At 40.8% G+C, this 17,587-nt stretch overlaps 1 protein-coding gene across 1 annotated transcript; it reads right to left on the bottom strand.

The window, feature by feature from the left end:
* Positions 1–1,322: 1,322 nt before the first annotated feature.
* sox14 (SRY-box transcription factor 14) lies at positions 1,323–2,114 on the bottom strand. The gene has a single exon (XM_036569536.1). The coding sequence runs from the start codon at positions 2,112–2,114 to the stop codon at positions 1,323–1,325; it is 792 nt and encodes a 263-aa protein (XP_036425429.1).
* Positions 2,115–17,587: the final 15,473 nt, after the last annotated feature.

Genomic DNA, 17,587 nt, shown 5'->3' with positions numbered 1-17,587 from the left:
AGGACCACACTTGAATTTATTAAATTATTCTAAATTGTATTACCCCTAAAATATTAAACCCTGTAAATATTGAAGATAACAAGGGATTTTTGTATTTTTGAAGACAGATTGTCTTTATTCAAAACGTCTTTGCTCTGCAAATGAACAAAGAATCGAGGTATCACCTTTCTGATACAGTTTCCTTTTCCATAACATTACATGAGATTAAGATTTAAAAAAAAATCATCATTATAATAATAATAAGCACGACATTAACTGCTTCGCTTCAAACTTTCACTTCTTTCTCAAATGAAATGAACGTGGGACAAGCACTGAACCACAAGATAAAATGCATTTCAAATAATGATAAAAAATCTAAAAAAAAAAAAAAACTGAAAGAAGATTTTTCCACTTGGTGCTTTAAACAGCCTGTCTAACTTTATGTGCCTATAAACAATATAAACCCGTATCTTCATCAAAACTCAAAAAGTCCTAATTTAGATCCAAACTCTGTGTGAAATTTCTGAAAATATCAGTACAGCGTTCAAGAGATCTGAAGAAACATGGAGAGATATGAAGGCTGAACATTACTTGTGCAAACCCAAATTCGCCTTTTTTAAATAACAATAATAATATTAATAAGAATCGAAAACAAAAATTATTGTGATTATAATAGCATCAAAATGTACATAATAAATAAAGTTAAAGGCCTCCTTTTATGTTTTTTTTCTTGTTGTTGTTGTTGTTCGGTAGCCATTAATAAAGGTTAATAACATTTACAAAGTTCTTACAGTCACCTGCTCTCAGCTCTCAACTCCATGCAGAAGGTCCCGGAGCGTCCTGGAGGAAAAAAATAACAAAAAAAAGAATATATATACACACCAGAAAAAAATGTTCTGAACTCCAAGTTTGATCTCAAGTCCGCTCAGGCCTCCGTAAAATGTCTTTGAGTTCGATCCTCTCTCTGTGAATTATTTATTATTTTTTCTTTTAATAATGGAGCAGTTTTATGTACATGCCGTTGCATTCAAGTTTTTTGGGGAGGCGGGAAAAAGTGTCTCATTTTCTTTTTTTGTGCATTTTTTCCTTTGTTTTGTAATTTTTTTCTTCTTTTTTTGGAAGAAAGTGTCCCTTTTCCCTCATTTTTTAAAGAAATGCTCCATTTTTTCCTATTTTTGGAGAAGAAGCGGTCCTTTTTTCTTCATTTATCTTTTTAGGGGAAAAAATGTCCCTGTCTTTTTTTCCCCTCATTTTTGGGAACAAACTGTCCTTTTTCTTCCTCTCCCAAATATATCTGTGTTTAAATATTCTATCTGATGTGTTCTGTACCCCCTGCGCTCTCTCTACATGGCCGTGGCGTGCGCGGAGGGGTAAGGGTCGAGCCCGCTCTTGCCCATCCCGGGGAAGAGGATGTAGGCGACGGGCGGCTGGAGCGCGCCCCCCGCGGACCATGCGCAGTTGCAGGGCACGACGTAGCCCGGGTTGGTGGGCGACGGGTGCGTGTGCGTGGCCGCGTGCGGGCCCGCGTGCTGCGACTGCTGTGTCTGCTGCTGCGTCTGCTGGGCCGTCTGGTGGCTCCCGAAGGCGCCGGCGCTCTGGTGGTAGCCGAGCGAGGACGCGTAGGGCAGCGAGCTCAGCGAGCTCAGCGCGTACGGGGTCATGTCGCCGGCCAGTTTGCCCATACTGCTCGCGCCGAACTGGCCCGGGTCGAGCAGGGAGTAGGGCGAGGTGACCGCCGACGGGGGCAGGAAGGCTCGTGCGGCCGCCGCTTTCTCCAGCGCGTGGTCGGCGGCGTTAGCGGGCAGCGGAAGCGCCGCCTTCAGGTGCTCCGCGTCCGCCAGGTACGGCAGGGGGAAGACGTAGCGCTCCTTCTTCAGCAGGTTCTTGGGCTTGCGCCTCGGCCTGTACTTGTAGTCCGGGTGCTCCTTCATGTGCTGCGCGCGCAGCCGCTTGGCCTCGTCGATGTAGGGCCGCTTTTCGGACTCCGTCAGCAGCTTCCACTCGGCGCCCAGCCTCTTGCTGATCTCGGAGTTGTGCATCTTTGGATTCTCCTGAGCCATCTTTCTCCTCTGGCCGCGCGACCACACCATGAACGCGTTCATGGGTCTCTTGATGTGATCGACCGGCTTGGACATGACGGCGGCGGCGGCGATGGCGGCAGCGGCGGCGGCGCAGGCAGGGGAGCGCGGGCTCCCGCCCAAATAACTGCGCAAATGATAATTAATAGCAATTAGGAGTGATGAAAACGCGCGTGCAAGTATTCACCCGTGCTGGCGGGAGATGCAGATGGTGATCATGCCACTTCAATTTGCCGGGAAAAAGGGCATGAGTGCAAAACAAAAATCCAAATATTTTCTTTTCAAGAAAGAGTTTCAAAAAGTTGCTGAAAGTTATTCTCTCGTCCGCGTCTCGACTTTAAGGTTGAAATCGAGAGAGAAAGCAAAAGAGAGAAACGGAAAGAGAGAAAATGAGAAAGAGAGAGAGTCCAAAAATCCACTCAGGTGAGGCAACAGCAGCAAAAGAAGCTCCGAGAAAGTGAAACAGCTCCCCTCTCTGTACGCGCGCGCGTTTGTGTGTGTGTCTGTGAGTGTGTGTTTGTGCGCCAGGGGTGTGTACGTGTGTGTGTGTTGTTCCTGCTCTCGCTGAAGCACCTGGCTGTGAATGAGCGCCAGAACGCGGCGGAGCTTCAAACGCGCCGAAGCCGCTTTGGTGTGCGAGCGCGGTGTAGGGGGGGCGGAGCTAGGAGACCTGAGCGACCAATCAGAAAAGAGAACAGGAGCCGGAATACCTACGGAAGAAAAATTAAAAGGAAAAAAATGTATAGGGATATTACCAAGGCAAATAAAGACTGAGGATGAATCCGCGCACGCACACACACCCACAGGCGCGCGCACCTGGAACACTTCCCTCAACAACAAACCAGACTAACTGAAAAATAAATAATTATGATCAACTTATTAAAGAAGTAATTTGAGGTCGAAAGGTTTATCATCATTCAACCTGATGACTGCAAAAAAAAAATAATAATAAAATAAAAAATAAAACATGCAATTATTTAATTAATTAATTGATTATTCATTTGTTGTACATTCCAGAAATACATTTTCACTCTTAAATTTATATTTTTTTTTCAAATGCAACTGTTGTTATTAAAGTTTTATTTATCTGTTTCTTTATTTATACACATTCCTACTTTAGGCGTGTGGCATTCTTTCCAAAAATCGAGGTGTAGTTGATCATTTTCGTAGACTGCATATTTTTTCATTAAGTTATTTTTATAGTTATTAACGCTGAATACGTACTGTCGCTTTATTTATTGGGCAACTTTACACATCCACATTGAGTATGTGACACTATTTTAAAAAATAGAGCTATGTAATCATAACGCTATTAAAATGTGTTCAGTAAAGGGAGACAGAAAATGTACACAAGGCAGTGAAATGAAGAGCGCTTGGGGCCGCTGTCTGAGCAGGAGCCCTCGGGACAGTATTTATTAATATTTATTAAAGCGGAATAATAGTCCGGATCTCCCCTGAGACACGAACCAGGCTGGGCTAGGTTTGGGGTCGGGCTCAGATTTGGCTTTGGGGTTGCGTTTCAATTCGGGTTTCGGTTTGTGTTTGAGTTTTGATTTGGATCTGAATCTGGATTCGGATTTGAGTTTAGGTTTGGAATCGGGGTTGAGATCTTGCGCCTGTTTTATCCCTCATCTCATGTACTCTTACTATGGAAAACGGTCTGAATCAGTGTCAAATTCACATTTACAGTCCTGTTAAAAAAATCGATTTTTGAAATTAATTACTGGATTTTTAATCAAAAACTGAATAATTCATTGGATGTAAGAAATCACGATGGCGTTTTCTCTTTATTTTTGCCATTAAAAAAAATGAGAATCAAATTGCAATAATTACATTCTGGATTAAATGTCTGCTAAACTAATTCAAGATCAAATGTACACTAAACAAATTCAGGATTAAATGTTCACTAAATAAATTCAGGAGGAATTTACAGTGAACAAACGCAGGATTGAAAGCCTTTCGGTCACACTGGAATGTGCCTCTGTCTTTCCTTTCCCCCCTAAAGGAGCGATCTCAGTCAGCAGGCAGTGAGAAAGTTAACATGCAAATTTGACTGTTTAAAAAAGATCACTGCTCTAATGAGCCCGAGGCAAGACAGACTGAGTGGGCTGATCTATCAGAGCCTGCTTTTCATTAGCATCCTCAGTGAAATAGAGCCCTGGCCAATGGGCTGTGTGATCTTTATGATTTTTGCAGAGGTGGCCTTAAAGATGTGGCTGTAATTTAGCATATGCTGTTTTCTTAATGTAGTACTGCACAGAATTGAGAAAAAAAGGACTTGGCTTTTAGAGAATTTTACTTTCACTACACGTAATATAATTAAATAGGTCTATACGTTATTTTCTTGCTGGAGCTGAATAGTGTGGAGCGGTTTTGAATTTGACTGCACGTTACGTTTGATATCAGTGATATTTTACACTACTCACCAGAAATGAGTGTATTAGTTTAATCAGGGTTTAGGTATGGGTTTGTGTTTGGATTTGGGTTTGAACATGGATCTGGGTTTGAATGTGGGTTTGAATTGGGGTCTGGATTTCACTTTGGATTCTGGTTTGAATTTAGGTTTGAATATGGGTTTGGATTTTACTTTGGATTTGGGTTTTAATTTAGGTTTGAATTGGGGTTTGGGTTTTAGTTTGGATATGGGTTTGATTTTGGGTTTGAATTTAAGTTTGGATTGTAATTTGGATTTGGGTTTGGAGGTGGATTTAAGTTTAGACTAGGGCTTAGATTTTAGTTTGATTTGCGTTTGTAGTTTAGTTTGAAATTTATTTTGAAGTTTTAATTTGCGTTTGTATTTAATTTGAGCTTCTGTTTGGAAATTAATTTGTGTTTGAATTTCATTTTGAATATGAATTTGAGTTTGAGTTTGTTTTTTTGTTCTAATCTCACAACCAAGTTAATTAGAGAATTGCATGTTCACTATATTTGAATTGTCTGCATATGGAGCTACACAGTGTGGAGGCAATGAAGTTGGAATGTTTTATTTTGACTTTTGTTCATGTTTAAGACCAACACTGAGTGAACCACAGATAAGAGTGCTTTACAGCAAATGTTTTTTAACAAGACAATTTCAAATGATAGTGCTCTTCATAGTCAGCGTTTTAGGTAGTGGAAAGCAGAGGTGCTGTAAATACTGTAAGTAGTGGTTTATAAAAATGTCCTGCAATGTTGCAAGAAGAGGTGTTGTTAATACTCCTGTAAGTAGAACTGCTCCCTTTTCTAATTCAGCAATGAGACATGAAGAAGCAGCAGTGAAGCTCCTTCTGCTCTTGCAGTGGATGTCAGTTTGTGTTACAGCAAAGCTGTATGACTATAATCTTTGCTTTTAGCCATATATGTGAAACGGAATCACTGCATGTAGTGCATCCTCTTTTTTTTCTTCATTTTGCGAGTTTTATGCATTTTCTCAAAGCCAAAGTGACTGTTCTGATATTGATGATGCAGGTCTGTGTTAGTCTTAGACACGAGCTGATAATAAATTTGCATAAAGTGCCTTTATTTTGGCATTTTTCATTTTTATTAGTTAGATATGTACATTTCAGGAATGGATGAATCATTGTGCAGATTGTGCAGATGAGTATTTCTTTTACTGCATTAAAAGAGCAGGTTAGAGTCAGAGGGAGTAAAGAGGGTTTAAGTGAGGTGGGCTGGCTTTCTTTCTGCTGCTGTCTGTGGTCACATCCATCAGGCTGTGCTGTCCTACTGCCTCTCAGCCTCGCTCTCCATCAATGCACTGACACTCTCACCACACAGCAGCTTCTTACATTCACTTTACAACAGGAATTAACACAAATTCTTGGGGAGAGAAGAGCATCATCGCCATCATCATCATCTTGAGCAGCTCCACAAACAAGGCTCATTCACGCAAGAGGCGCCTGTGTTTTTACACAGTGACAGAGCGAGTGTGGTGGAAGAAGGCGAGATGAAGTGAGATTTGGGTAGTGAAGCATGTTAAGATATGCAGTCATTAAGACGGAGTTAATCACAATGCGCGAGATATTCAGCACGGAGAGAGCGAGGCTTAGCCGTGAACGAGACTAATGTGTGTGTAGGTGCGCGCGCGCGCCCGTGTTTGTACACGAATATGTGTGTCTAAGTGTGTGTTTGCAAGAGCGCAAGTGTGTGTGTTTGTGTTTTACACACGTGTGTATGAGCTTGTGTGTGTGTGTTTGAGTGTGTGCCTTTGTGTGTGTGTGTGTGTGTGTGTGTACGAATGTGTGTCTATGGGTTTGCAAGTTCCGACTGTGTTTGTGTTATACAGACTTGTGTGTAGTACACGAGAGCGAGTGTAGGTGTGTACCAACATGCATGCCAGATTTAAAATGTTATTATTTATTATTAAACGGTTTTATTTATTTTTCAAACAATAATATAAGAATAAAAGTGTTTGTGGCCTCTATTGTCCCAATAACGACGAATATATTGGAGGTGAGCCGTTACACTCAGTCATCATTATAACAGCCTGTAAAGGCTGCAGTGTCTTAAAGCAGCGCGAGCTCGTGCTGACTGAGCCCCCATCCAGTGCGCCCTCCCGCTGACAAGAGCGTCCGAGGAGCCGCAGCGAAACACGCGCAGACATTCACAACGAAAAAGAGTTTTAGGAGGAAAAACAGTCGCTGTTAACTCAGCCGCGGCACTGAGCGTCAGTAAAGAAGCGCTGAAATCGATGAGGAAAGAAAATAATGAATGGAGAGACGATATAGAGCTGAACTGGGTGACACTGGCTTCATCAGCGCTTTCAGCTCACAGTGATTTAAACCCAGCCATTAAAAACACGCTGCACGAAAGAAAGATAATAATGTAATAATTCTTTTTTTATTTTTCTCAATTAGGTGCGAAATCATTTTAGGCCAAAGTAAACAAACCCAACCCTCACAGAAAAAACTAAAATAATTATATATGTATGTATGTATAGTGAAATGACAGGGCGCTGACTTTTGAGACAATGTGAATGTGCGTCTGTAACTTAACTTTCTCTGCAGGTTCACTTTAAACACAAACATTCAAATGAAAACACGGTTTAGCGTGTGTTTCTGCAAGCAATAAATAAACAATAAAACAATGAAACGACGGGGCTTTGGCTTCTGAAAAGATGTGGTGTGATTTTCTGTAACTTACAATAAAGACTTTTCCTGTAAGTTCACTTTCAGCACAAATCTTCAAAAAGAAAACACCGTTACAGCGCGCGCTTCTGCAATAAACAAAAAAAGAACGAACAAATAAATAAATAAAAAAATAAATCAACCAATAAATAAATAAATACATTTCTGCCTACTGAAAAAATACTTCTCACAAATTGTATGACTTATTGTATAACGCCCTTTTCTACAGTCAGTTTCACGCGCACGTTGCCACAGCAGTGTGATTCCTGCCCTTTTCCCGCAGATGCAACTGTCGCCACGTGTTTTTTTTTTTTTTCAATCCACGCCAACAGTGAATCGTATAATGTTACATGTCCCACATATTCAGCGCTTGTCTCGTGTGGTGAATAGTTGGAGTGGAGTTGAGGGAGTGAGGGTGGCGTTGTAAAGGCGAGGCCGGAGCTGTCCATGGTGCTGAAGCGCTAAGTGGCTTTACGCACTGGGTCCCACTCAGGACTCCCCTCAAACCCGTGCTGACATTTCAATGCCTTTTATTCTATCCCCATCCCATTTGCTGCTCTGATTTTGCTCGCATTGATGCTGGCACACAGACCTCGCCTCCTGAGGTCTCGCTACAGTGTCCCAGGAACGAAGGAAGTGGCATCTGCAACTTTAAGTTATATGTTGCTTCCTAATCCAATATTCAGCCCCTTCCCACTCTTCCCTCCATCCCGAACCCCAATGGAATAATCGTGCTAACTTTATTTCACTACGGATTCAACAACGGGAACTGGCTGTTTATATGAAACGTGAAATGCTCTCATACACAGTTGGGACACGAGGTGGATTCAGAGTGACTGACGGGCCGGGAAGCAAAGACGATTTTAAGTTTGAAAGGAGGGAGTTTATTCCCCCTGCAGCCTAAGTGTGAACACACAGTCTTAACAGCAGGTGACTGCAGTTACAGGTCGCCAGGCCTATAGTGTCTCTAAACCTTTTAAAGATATTTAAAAAATACAAATAACACACACACAGAACACACACACACACACACACACATACAATCTATCTAAAAACTGAGTATGCCAATGTGTTTACTTTTTGAATGTGTTTGCGGTTGAAAACAAGAAAGCAATCCCATAAAACCTTAGTTATTGACAAGGATTATAGAGATATTAATACGCTAAAAATATGCAAAATCATCATTTATAGGGTACTTTCTATTGAGAGGAGTCGGTCTCAAATCCTAACCCCTAATTTTCAACTTGTGAAAATAATACCTAACATTGCTTGCTTTTTATTTTTGGTTTTAAACCGATCTTTTGAAATGTATAAGAAAGATTTCAATTTATCATAAGTTCAATTAAAACAACATTTTCAAAAAATGCTGTCCCAGGTTTTCATGTCACTACCAATATACAAAGAGTATTAGTCTATAGTCAGAGCCTTATTTTAGCCACACTGTTGCATTGTAGAGCAGGAAGTAAGACTGCACCCCTGTCCCTCATGGCCACAAGAACAGCATTGCTTTGAAGTAGATGTATTCTAAATGTCTGAAAATCAGTGTGAAACAATGAGATCGGTTACTACCAAAACACATATTTTCTGCAATATGTGTGAATTATTTTGTTTTAATGACAATATAATGATTTTATGTGTGTACAGCTGTTCAAAGCTGTGTTTACTAGTCATGTACTGATTAGCGTTTCTGAATTATGCTTAAAATTATCTATAATTCTCACTACTGCAACATTTGTAAAATTACTGTAAAATTTTCATAGTGTTATTTCCTTTGTTAGTGATAAAATGGAACATTCAATGAACATTCAATCAATGCTCAATCTTTTAATAAAATAACCTTAATTAACGTATAGCGTCACTCAAAGCAAGTATTTTAGTCTAAAGCCCAAGTCAGTTAAAAGTCTGAAATGTGTTTTCAACTCTGACTCTGATCTAATTCAGTAGAATGTCATGGTTAAAACACACTTAAACTAGTTTAGATTAAATAAAAATAAGCAAATAAAGCATTTCACAATAATTTGTGAGGAAATGTGTTAGCTTGTCAGGTGTGATGGAAATAGACAAATTCATGCGATGGCTGGTAAAACAGAGAAAGAAAGAAAGAAAGAGAGAGAGAGAGAGAGAGAGAGAGAGAAAGAGAGAAAGAGATGTGTAGCTGTCTATATATTTGTCTTTGTTATGTTCTAATGCACCTTAGATATTTTTAAAGATATTACACTCATGTTAAACAAACTTTTTTACATTTAAAATGGGATAAAACAAATACTAAATTTATTTTAAAGCTTGTTTCAAATAAACAGTTACTTGAAGTAAAATCATTTAAAATAGTGAATAAATGCTAACGTTAGCAAGGTTAGTAAGCAGTCAGTAAAGCACCTCATAAAGTTACCATCAGACTTCTTCGTTTTCTATTAAAGCACTAAGGAAACATGCACATATACAGAAGAGCCATGGGCAGAACAAAACTGCTTCCAAGGAGTTGGCGTGCAAGCTCTTAATTATGCATATTGGTGGTAAGTTAGAGCTGAAACACTTGGATGTTTTTGGTATTAATGCCAGGTTGGTATAAAATGTGAACTCCTACTCTAAAAGGGTGTGCTACCTTTCCACAAACTTCCAGCATCTGCTTGCTCTGATTACCAGGCTTCAGGGAAGGTCCAGATTATTGCTCCATTCTAAAGAGCGTATGTGCAGAAGTGGAGTCTTGCCTGCCCCTCCCCCGGCCTTCTTCCTCTTCACATGCTTGCATTATTTCACATATTCAAATTGGCAGTGTTTGTTCTGGCCGCGGCTCTTGGCTTCCATTGCTCTCCAGTGTGGAAATTGATTTTAGTTAGCTGTCACAGCCAGCAGTTTTCTGGAACCTCTGCGAAAAATATATTTACAAAAAATGCTGTTTGGTTTGGAGAAATTTCATTAGCCCACGCACCATACCAGGCCCCTTTTTTGGGGAGCCATAGGGGTGATGAGCATAATACTATTTTGGGAATGCAGTGAAAGACAAGCTGTCCATGCCCATGGATTAGGAAAGTTGAGGAAAGGGTCCAGTCACGGCCAGGCCCGGTCCATCTTTGGCTGTTTACATATCCGATTCCACTCTCCAACTCCTATCCCCACCCATATCAATCTATGATTATCAATGACAGGGGCAGAGTCATAATCAAACCTGAAATGAGCACCAGCCAGAAATATATGACCAACGGGAGACATATAAAGTCAAATTGACAATCCTCATGGTCAAATCTTTTTACAATATGATATTTCATGGGATGGGGTGGGGGGCTGAATGAGGCGCTCTCGCTGCCGCATGCCTTGTGCAGAGGGCACAGTTAATGGAAAAGGAAAGGCAGAGCCAACGACTGAATGAAATAAAACAGAATGGAAATTAAAAGAGGTTCAAGGCATCGGCTGATAATGAAAAGAGAAGGGCAATGCTTCAGAGACAGAGAGCGAAGCATCGTACAATCGTACAATACAATTAGGATTAAAGGGGCCAGTCACAGATAACAGCAGATAGGGATAAATTATCACCCAAAAAGAAAAATGGGGCCTCTTCTCTGACCTTCATTAAGAGGAAGAAAGGCTCTCAGTGGTCTGAGGCATCTTGCAGGGGAATCTCGGCCTCGTCCACTGACTGTGACATGCTGATCGCCCTCCTGCAGGGTCAGCTGAAATGATTGTGACAAATATATTCTGCGTTTTTGCGTTTTGGATTTGACGTCATGGGTCTTTAACCTGATAAGCTTCTTTCTATGTGCACATCCATTAATATTCATTAACTGCATGGAAAACAACACAAATGATTGAGCTATTAAGTTATATAACATGAAAAATAAAGGTAACCAAAAAGGTTGTTTGGTGCATCATCAGAAAAGGAGTACTTCTGGCTCCCTAAAGGCTCTTTCAATGGCTACCTAAAGGATTTTTCAGTGGTTCTCTAAATGATCTGTTGTAAATAGAAGTCAAAGTATAAAGAACCTTTATGAAGTTTAAAGAACCTTCACATAATGTAAATATTCTACAGCAAAGCTGCCCAAAGTGGGGCCCATGGGCCAAAGTTGACCCATGAGGACCAGGGAGTTTCCTTAACCCAACCCCTGCACCCAGTGAAAGAACAAACATTTTGATAAAATTGTATTCCTAAAAGTAATTTAGCAACAAAGTATAGTGTAACAAATACATTTTTAAAAACAATTTAAATCTGCATAAGTCAAGTCAAGTCAAATTTATTTGTATAGCGCCTTTTACAACAGATGTTGTCACAAAGCAGCTTTACAGAGAATCCAGGTCCACGCCCCCAGTGAGCAAGCCTTGGCGACAGTGGCAAGGAAAAACTCCCTCAACAGGAGGAAGAAACCTCGAGAGGAACCAGACTCAAAAGGGGAACCCATCCTCCTCTGGTCGACACTGGATAACAGCACAGACAGAAAACAGTATAAGTGGATACAGTTTAACACCACTGTGCAGTGCGCCGGCCGCATCAGATCCCCCTGGGACATGATTGAGCGGTGTTCACATCATAACTACTTTATTTATATACTGTTTTGTATTTTTGGCTCTTAGATTACCACAAACTTTATGCTTTGGTCCGCCAAGACAAAAGATTTGGGCACCCCTGTTCTATATCAGTTAAAAGTTTTTCCTGGAACTGCGCACCCAAGCCAAGACCCATTTGCAAATCTGTATTTTAAGAGTGAAGGAGGAAGGAATGCAAGTCTGGAGCTGCCAGCAGGGTTAAAAGTATAGTTTGCTGCTGAATTACCAGCTGATGGCAATATTCATTAAAAACAATCAATACTTAGGTAAGGTAAGGCCCTACCAGACGTCTGAATATGAGCACAATGTCCTAACTAGAAAAAATTCACCAAAGACGTTCATGCATTTATAATCAGCATCACTAACGTTCTCTTGACATGCAGCAATTAGATGCCTTAGATCCCTGTACATGACATTAAAGGCATTAGTAAATCACATACTTTACAGCTAAAAAGCTACAATGGCAACTCACCATTACAACCCGCAATAGGCATAATAGGAGAGAGTGCACAGATTCTCTTTACAAATCGAATCGAATCCGAGCTTTCTGGTCCTCTTTCATCGACTGACTCTACCTAGATGAATAGAGGCTTTAAAGGAAGAAAGCTAAGCAAGCATCGTTCGGTCCAAGCCAAGAACCAAGGTACACATAGGGGAATAAAGGGCAAAGATGAAAGTGAAGCAATTAAAAGATCTGAACACTTTTGAAGGCAGATAAATTGATTTAGATGTGAAAGTCAAATAATAAACATCAGCATCGGGTGTTGATTGATTTCTTTTTTCCCCCCTGTCGGATCTCTTCAAGCGTTGCAAGAAACCAGTCCTCCTTTTTCCTTTACTGTTTTTGTGCTTCTCAGTCAACCAGTAGCAGTTCAAAAGACAATTCCATTTGGCGTCCCATTGGCGCAGCTCTCTGAAGCGCCTTTCAGTGCACTGGCCTTTTGAATCAGTTTAAAGTGCTCCAGTGTGTTTGCCAGAGATGAAAAAACACAGTTATTTTCTCTCTTTGTTACAAACTGCTTCGTAGAGCATTGATATTAGACTGTTAAGGCATTATTGTTTTCTTGCAATAGCCGTATTCAGGACTATATCTACTTTAATGAATTTTGGACCTTGATGAGCATTTTAATCTATGCTTGTGCCAATTTTCCTTATGCACAGGCTTTATGAAGGCTGTTCATAACAAGGACTGTTCGTTTGTCCACTGTGTTTTACACGTAACACCATCAGATATGTTTATTCAAAGGAAAAACAAAAGTTTTGAATGCAGAAAATTTCCACTGCCAAGGCAGATGCAGAGGGACTCTAGCCTCTCAGTGTCCAAAAATATTAGAAATCAATACACATCTCTCTTTCTCCCTCTCTCTCTCTCTCTCTCTCTCTGCCTCTCCCTCCCTTTCTCCCTCTCTTTTGAATCTAGAGGCTATTGTAGGCTGTCAAACAAAAGGGTTTTATCAGGGGCTCTTAATGTACCCCCACCCCTTCCCGTCCCTCTCTCTCGGCCACCAACTCCTTCTTCTCTTCCTTTCCTTTTCTCATTCATTTATTCCACTGTGTGTGGAAATAGGACGGGCAACAATTAATTTCTGAGTGAATTCAGCCAGGATCTATTACCCACTCTCTGGCTCCTTTGCTCTAATGGAAATCTATTTCACTTCTCTTTTGTGTCCAATATAATTTAATGCCCATTTTATTAATGGCCTGAAATAATTACGGAAGCCTTTTGTGATTTTTGAGTATGTTTCATTTAATTGTGCAATAAATGTCTAATCAGGGCTCCCATCTGAAGCCATTATGGCATTAAAATTAACAATTACACCACAAATGTCTTGGTGAATGCGTCAGGGTCTATAGAAATCGCTGCTGATAACAAGACGCACATACATCATTCATGAGAACCCCCCCCCCACCACCCCAAACTAGAAAAGGACAGTGAGAGATAGGAGGACAGGAGGGAGAGAGAGAGAAAGGCAGAGAAAAGTGGGGGGGGAAGAAAGTTTCTTTATTCCTTTCAAAAGAGGGGATGGCCAAAAGATAGGGCATTCTAAAACTGTGTCACCCACTCAACTTCTTTTCTTCGCTGGTCTCTCTCTATCTCCCTTTAATTTGCCTCCCTCTTTATTTTTTCGAGTGACAGATTTCACTCGGGGAATGGAAATGTATTAACCGCTAACTTGAGCGATAAAATATCTATCAGCCCTTTGCGCCTCTTGCCTGGTTCTCCATTCTAAGCTGCGTGGCACCCATTTTGCCAGTGTGGGTGACCGAAGGCAATTAAGGAGACTTTCTTCTCTCTCTCTCTTTCTCTCTCTCTCTCTCCCTCTCCCGCACTCTCTCTCTTACTCTATCTCTCTCAGTCACTCCGTCTCTCCACTCAAATGGGTCGGCTGTTCAGTGCACCAGCAAGAATTGTTTTCTTAGTTGCCAAGTATCCAAATTTCACGGTTTGGAGGAACTCCATCTGCCAGGAAAAAAGCCTCGTCAGTTCCTCCTTGTCACTTCCCAGCTAATATTCTACAATTGGTTTTGGTGCATCTATTTTAATGGCAGCCGGGTATGGCTCCGTCACTTCGCCGTCATCTGTGCACAGCCTCTGAAGTTTGTGGATTGTTTTGAACTCTGCACCTTCTGCCAATCTGGCCAGGGATGGATACTATGGGGTCATGAGTGTAAAGAGGGGTAGGTGGGTCTATGTGTTCAAGCCATCTGCAAATAGTGAGTCAACTTTAACTTCTTAAATTACCAGGCTTATTACAACCTATGGCTAATTATTAAGTAATTACATAGAATATAAGCCTTAAGTTATAGGAGTGAGGAGCAGATTCCTGGAGCCGCTGGCCACTCATGGGCATTTGTGGGAGATTCAATTGATGCATACAAGTGGACTGAAGACACCACTGAAGGGATGCGCTATATGGAGGAGAGGTCCCTATTGCGAAGAAAGGTCTTGAAAGAAAGACTTTGATGGCTGAATAGAAGTTTAATCAGTTGCATTGACTCACACTATAAACTTGCCCTTTTTCTTCTTTGTATGAAGCTGTTATGGGTACATAACAAGAACTACGACAGCTACTTTGATCATAGGTTGTGAAGAGATTTTAACCAACAAAAGACTGTGATTTGCATGGCTGGGTAATACAGCCTTTCAAAATAGCTTGAGATAGGGAGTCGATAGTTCTTCTGTGCCTCGTTTGGCCCAGAGAAATCCACACTACTGTTACCATCTGTTGAGTCTACTCACATTTAAACACTGTTTACCGTCAGCCTAAAAATGTTTGCCGTCAGGAGTATTCACTTTGAAACAGCATTCAACCACAGGAAATGCTACCCATTACAAGCCACGAAGCATTCATCCCTCCATGACTTTGAATGATACATATCAAGCTATTAAAGTTCCTTTCCTTTAAACCAATCCTCTCAAATTTAATAATCTATTTAACTGATGTGCAAATTAACCTTGGCATTTGCACAAAACCATTTTTATAAGTCACACCTCACACCTCCCCCCCCCACTCCTTTTTTTCATCTCTTCTTCCACCAAATTTAATTCCAGGCTACAGATTTCATGGTCAATTTTATTTTGCTCACTCTCAAGGAGTCCGTCATCAATTCTTCACAACTTTTCATGTCCCCTTTTCTCTCCAGATTCGCTGCGAAATTGCCTATTCAGGCCGCTAAATAAGTGTGACCGCCATAAATTCACTGCGACGCCCCGCGCTTTTGAATATGCATTTGGAGTGCTGACCTCCAGCAGTAATTAGTTTTACTTCTTTGTTTATCCTTTATACAAATCACACGGCCTTCTTTTTCACTCCATTCCATTCGCATCCCTCCCTTTCTCCTCCCTCCCTCCGCCAAAGCCAAACACAAGAAGAAATCCTTGGGTGAATGGCACAGATCGAACAAGAGTCTGACCTCTGCCACTGGTCCGAACCACACCATTCTCTGGCTCTGCTTTGCTATATACAGTCATGGCATATTCTGTGAGGAAATATTCAAACAGCCACAAGGTCAGCGTAGACACAGTCTTATAGTACATGATCCAAACATCATTGCCAACAAAAACGGACAAGACCCAGCAGGGATATGCTCTTTCTGGCTTCCCTGACCAAGACTTTGAATATCTTCTCGCATGTCCATTATCGACAGCATATGCATTAAAACCCTGTTTACAGTGCAGTGACCGTCATCTTTACTGTAAACGCTTGTCTTCAAGTGCTCAATAGTTGCGAGAATGAAAGACAAATTAAGGTCTCAACAGTTCACTAGACTGTATATGCTGTCACCAAAGGCTGGGAGGAGAAGGGCTATTTACAGCAGCTAAAGCTTATGGACAGTTAGCGAACAGGCTAACTCACCACTGTACCCGGCTCTTCCTACTCATTTGCATGGAGACCAGGGAACACAATAGGCGACTAGTATACATCTCCTTTTTGGCAGAGGGGAAAGAGAAGGGATCCCCTGACTCTGGGATTACCCTATTATAGCGGAGATGTTTCGCTAAGCCCCAAACACTGACACATATTCCTGTCCTACGGCCCATTCGCTTTCAAACACGTCTTGTCAGGAGGGCTTACCAAAATCTACATAATCCCCTCTCTCATCACAATTAAAGATATCAGTGAACAATGAAATTGCTTGCTCTCTGGTTTGTTTCATCTCGCTTTAGAGAGAGAGGGGTAATGGGAATATGGCAGCGCTCCATTCAGAGGGTCCGCTTCAATTGTGAAACTTACAGGATAAGACCATAATAGGCAGCAAAGCGGACAGTGACCTTACTGTCTAAAAGAAGTATTAGAGATATACAAACAGAAATACCAGTAACAGACGCTGTATGTGAATAAGGCTATTCAGCAACATAGAGGTGTTTTTTATTTACACTACACACATTGTGCACCATATTTCTGTTCTAAGGTTCAAGCAGTGTCTCTTTCAGTCATATGAATACTACTGAAGACTTCAAGGAATATTCATTCAGTAACTCATTTAATCTCTAAATACATGGATTTTTTGCTTATCACTTATACATTTCTCAAGTGGTTGGCTACACAGCAGTTACATCTAACATTATTGATCTAAAAACTTTAATAGCGTAAAATTGTCAAAATATTTTTTGACAATAACAACAAGCAAATTTTATTTTATTATATTCAGATTTTGTGTGTGTTTTGTGATGTCACTTCTGTTTAAATTTTTCTTAATAAAACTAAATACTATAAGGTAATGAAAAAATATTACCTTTTCATAATTAATTTAAATGCTATACCTGAAATCCTGTCAAATCTGGCAACCCTGAACAGGTTGCCAAATCTGTTTGAACAGCAGTGAGCAATGCAGCAGAGCAAAAGAAACAGCATCTTTTGATGTTCAAGACTTTTTGACTAGCGCTTGTCAGTGAATGGGGGACGGATTTCAAGCCACTCAAAACCGCTTCATACTGGAGCGCGCAATAAACTCAGTCACACCGGCCTGGTGCAGTTTGAAACATTTTCCTACAGTTCTGGGCCACTAGCTAGCCAGCATGCTCTTAATTCTAGGTAATAAATGCAACTGAGAACATGCCAGCTAACTAGTTCAGCCCAATACTTTAGCTTTCACTTGAGACTCGTAAGTTGTGTCAAATCACAACCTCCAGCTAGTCCAGTGTGTAGAGCTGGCAGCTACAAGCTACAGGTAAGAGCTAGTTTTTGTCTTGATAAACAAACATTTGTTTCCCCACTGAAGAGCATAGATTCAGAAAAGTAATAAACATATCAGAAATTTGAATTCAAATATCTAGATCATCAAATGTATTAAATATCATTGAATACTGGTTGCAGCCCTAATTTTGTTTGTCAACCACAATCATATGCACAGTTTGGCACCCTGATTGAATTACATGTTTTGTTG

The sequence above is a fragment of the Colossoma macropomum genome, unplaced genomic scaffold (genome assembly GCF_904425465.1).
Source record: "Colossoma macropomum unplaced genomic scaffold, Colossoma_macropomum, whole genome shotgun sequence".
NCBI classification, from domain to species: Eukaryota; Metazoa; Chordata; class Actinopteri; order Characiformes; family Serrasalmidae; genus Colossoma; species Colossoma macropomum.
The sequence above is the reverse complement of the archived record's forward strand: the minus strand, read 5'-3'. Positions and strand labels throughout refer to the sequence as shown.

Bases quoted from the DNA above. Each gene is read 5' to 3' on its own strand.
- sox14 (XM_036569536.1), bottom strand. From the start codon at position 2,114: ATGTCCAAGCCGGTCGATCACATCAAGAGACCCATGAACGCGTTCATG.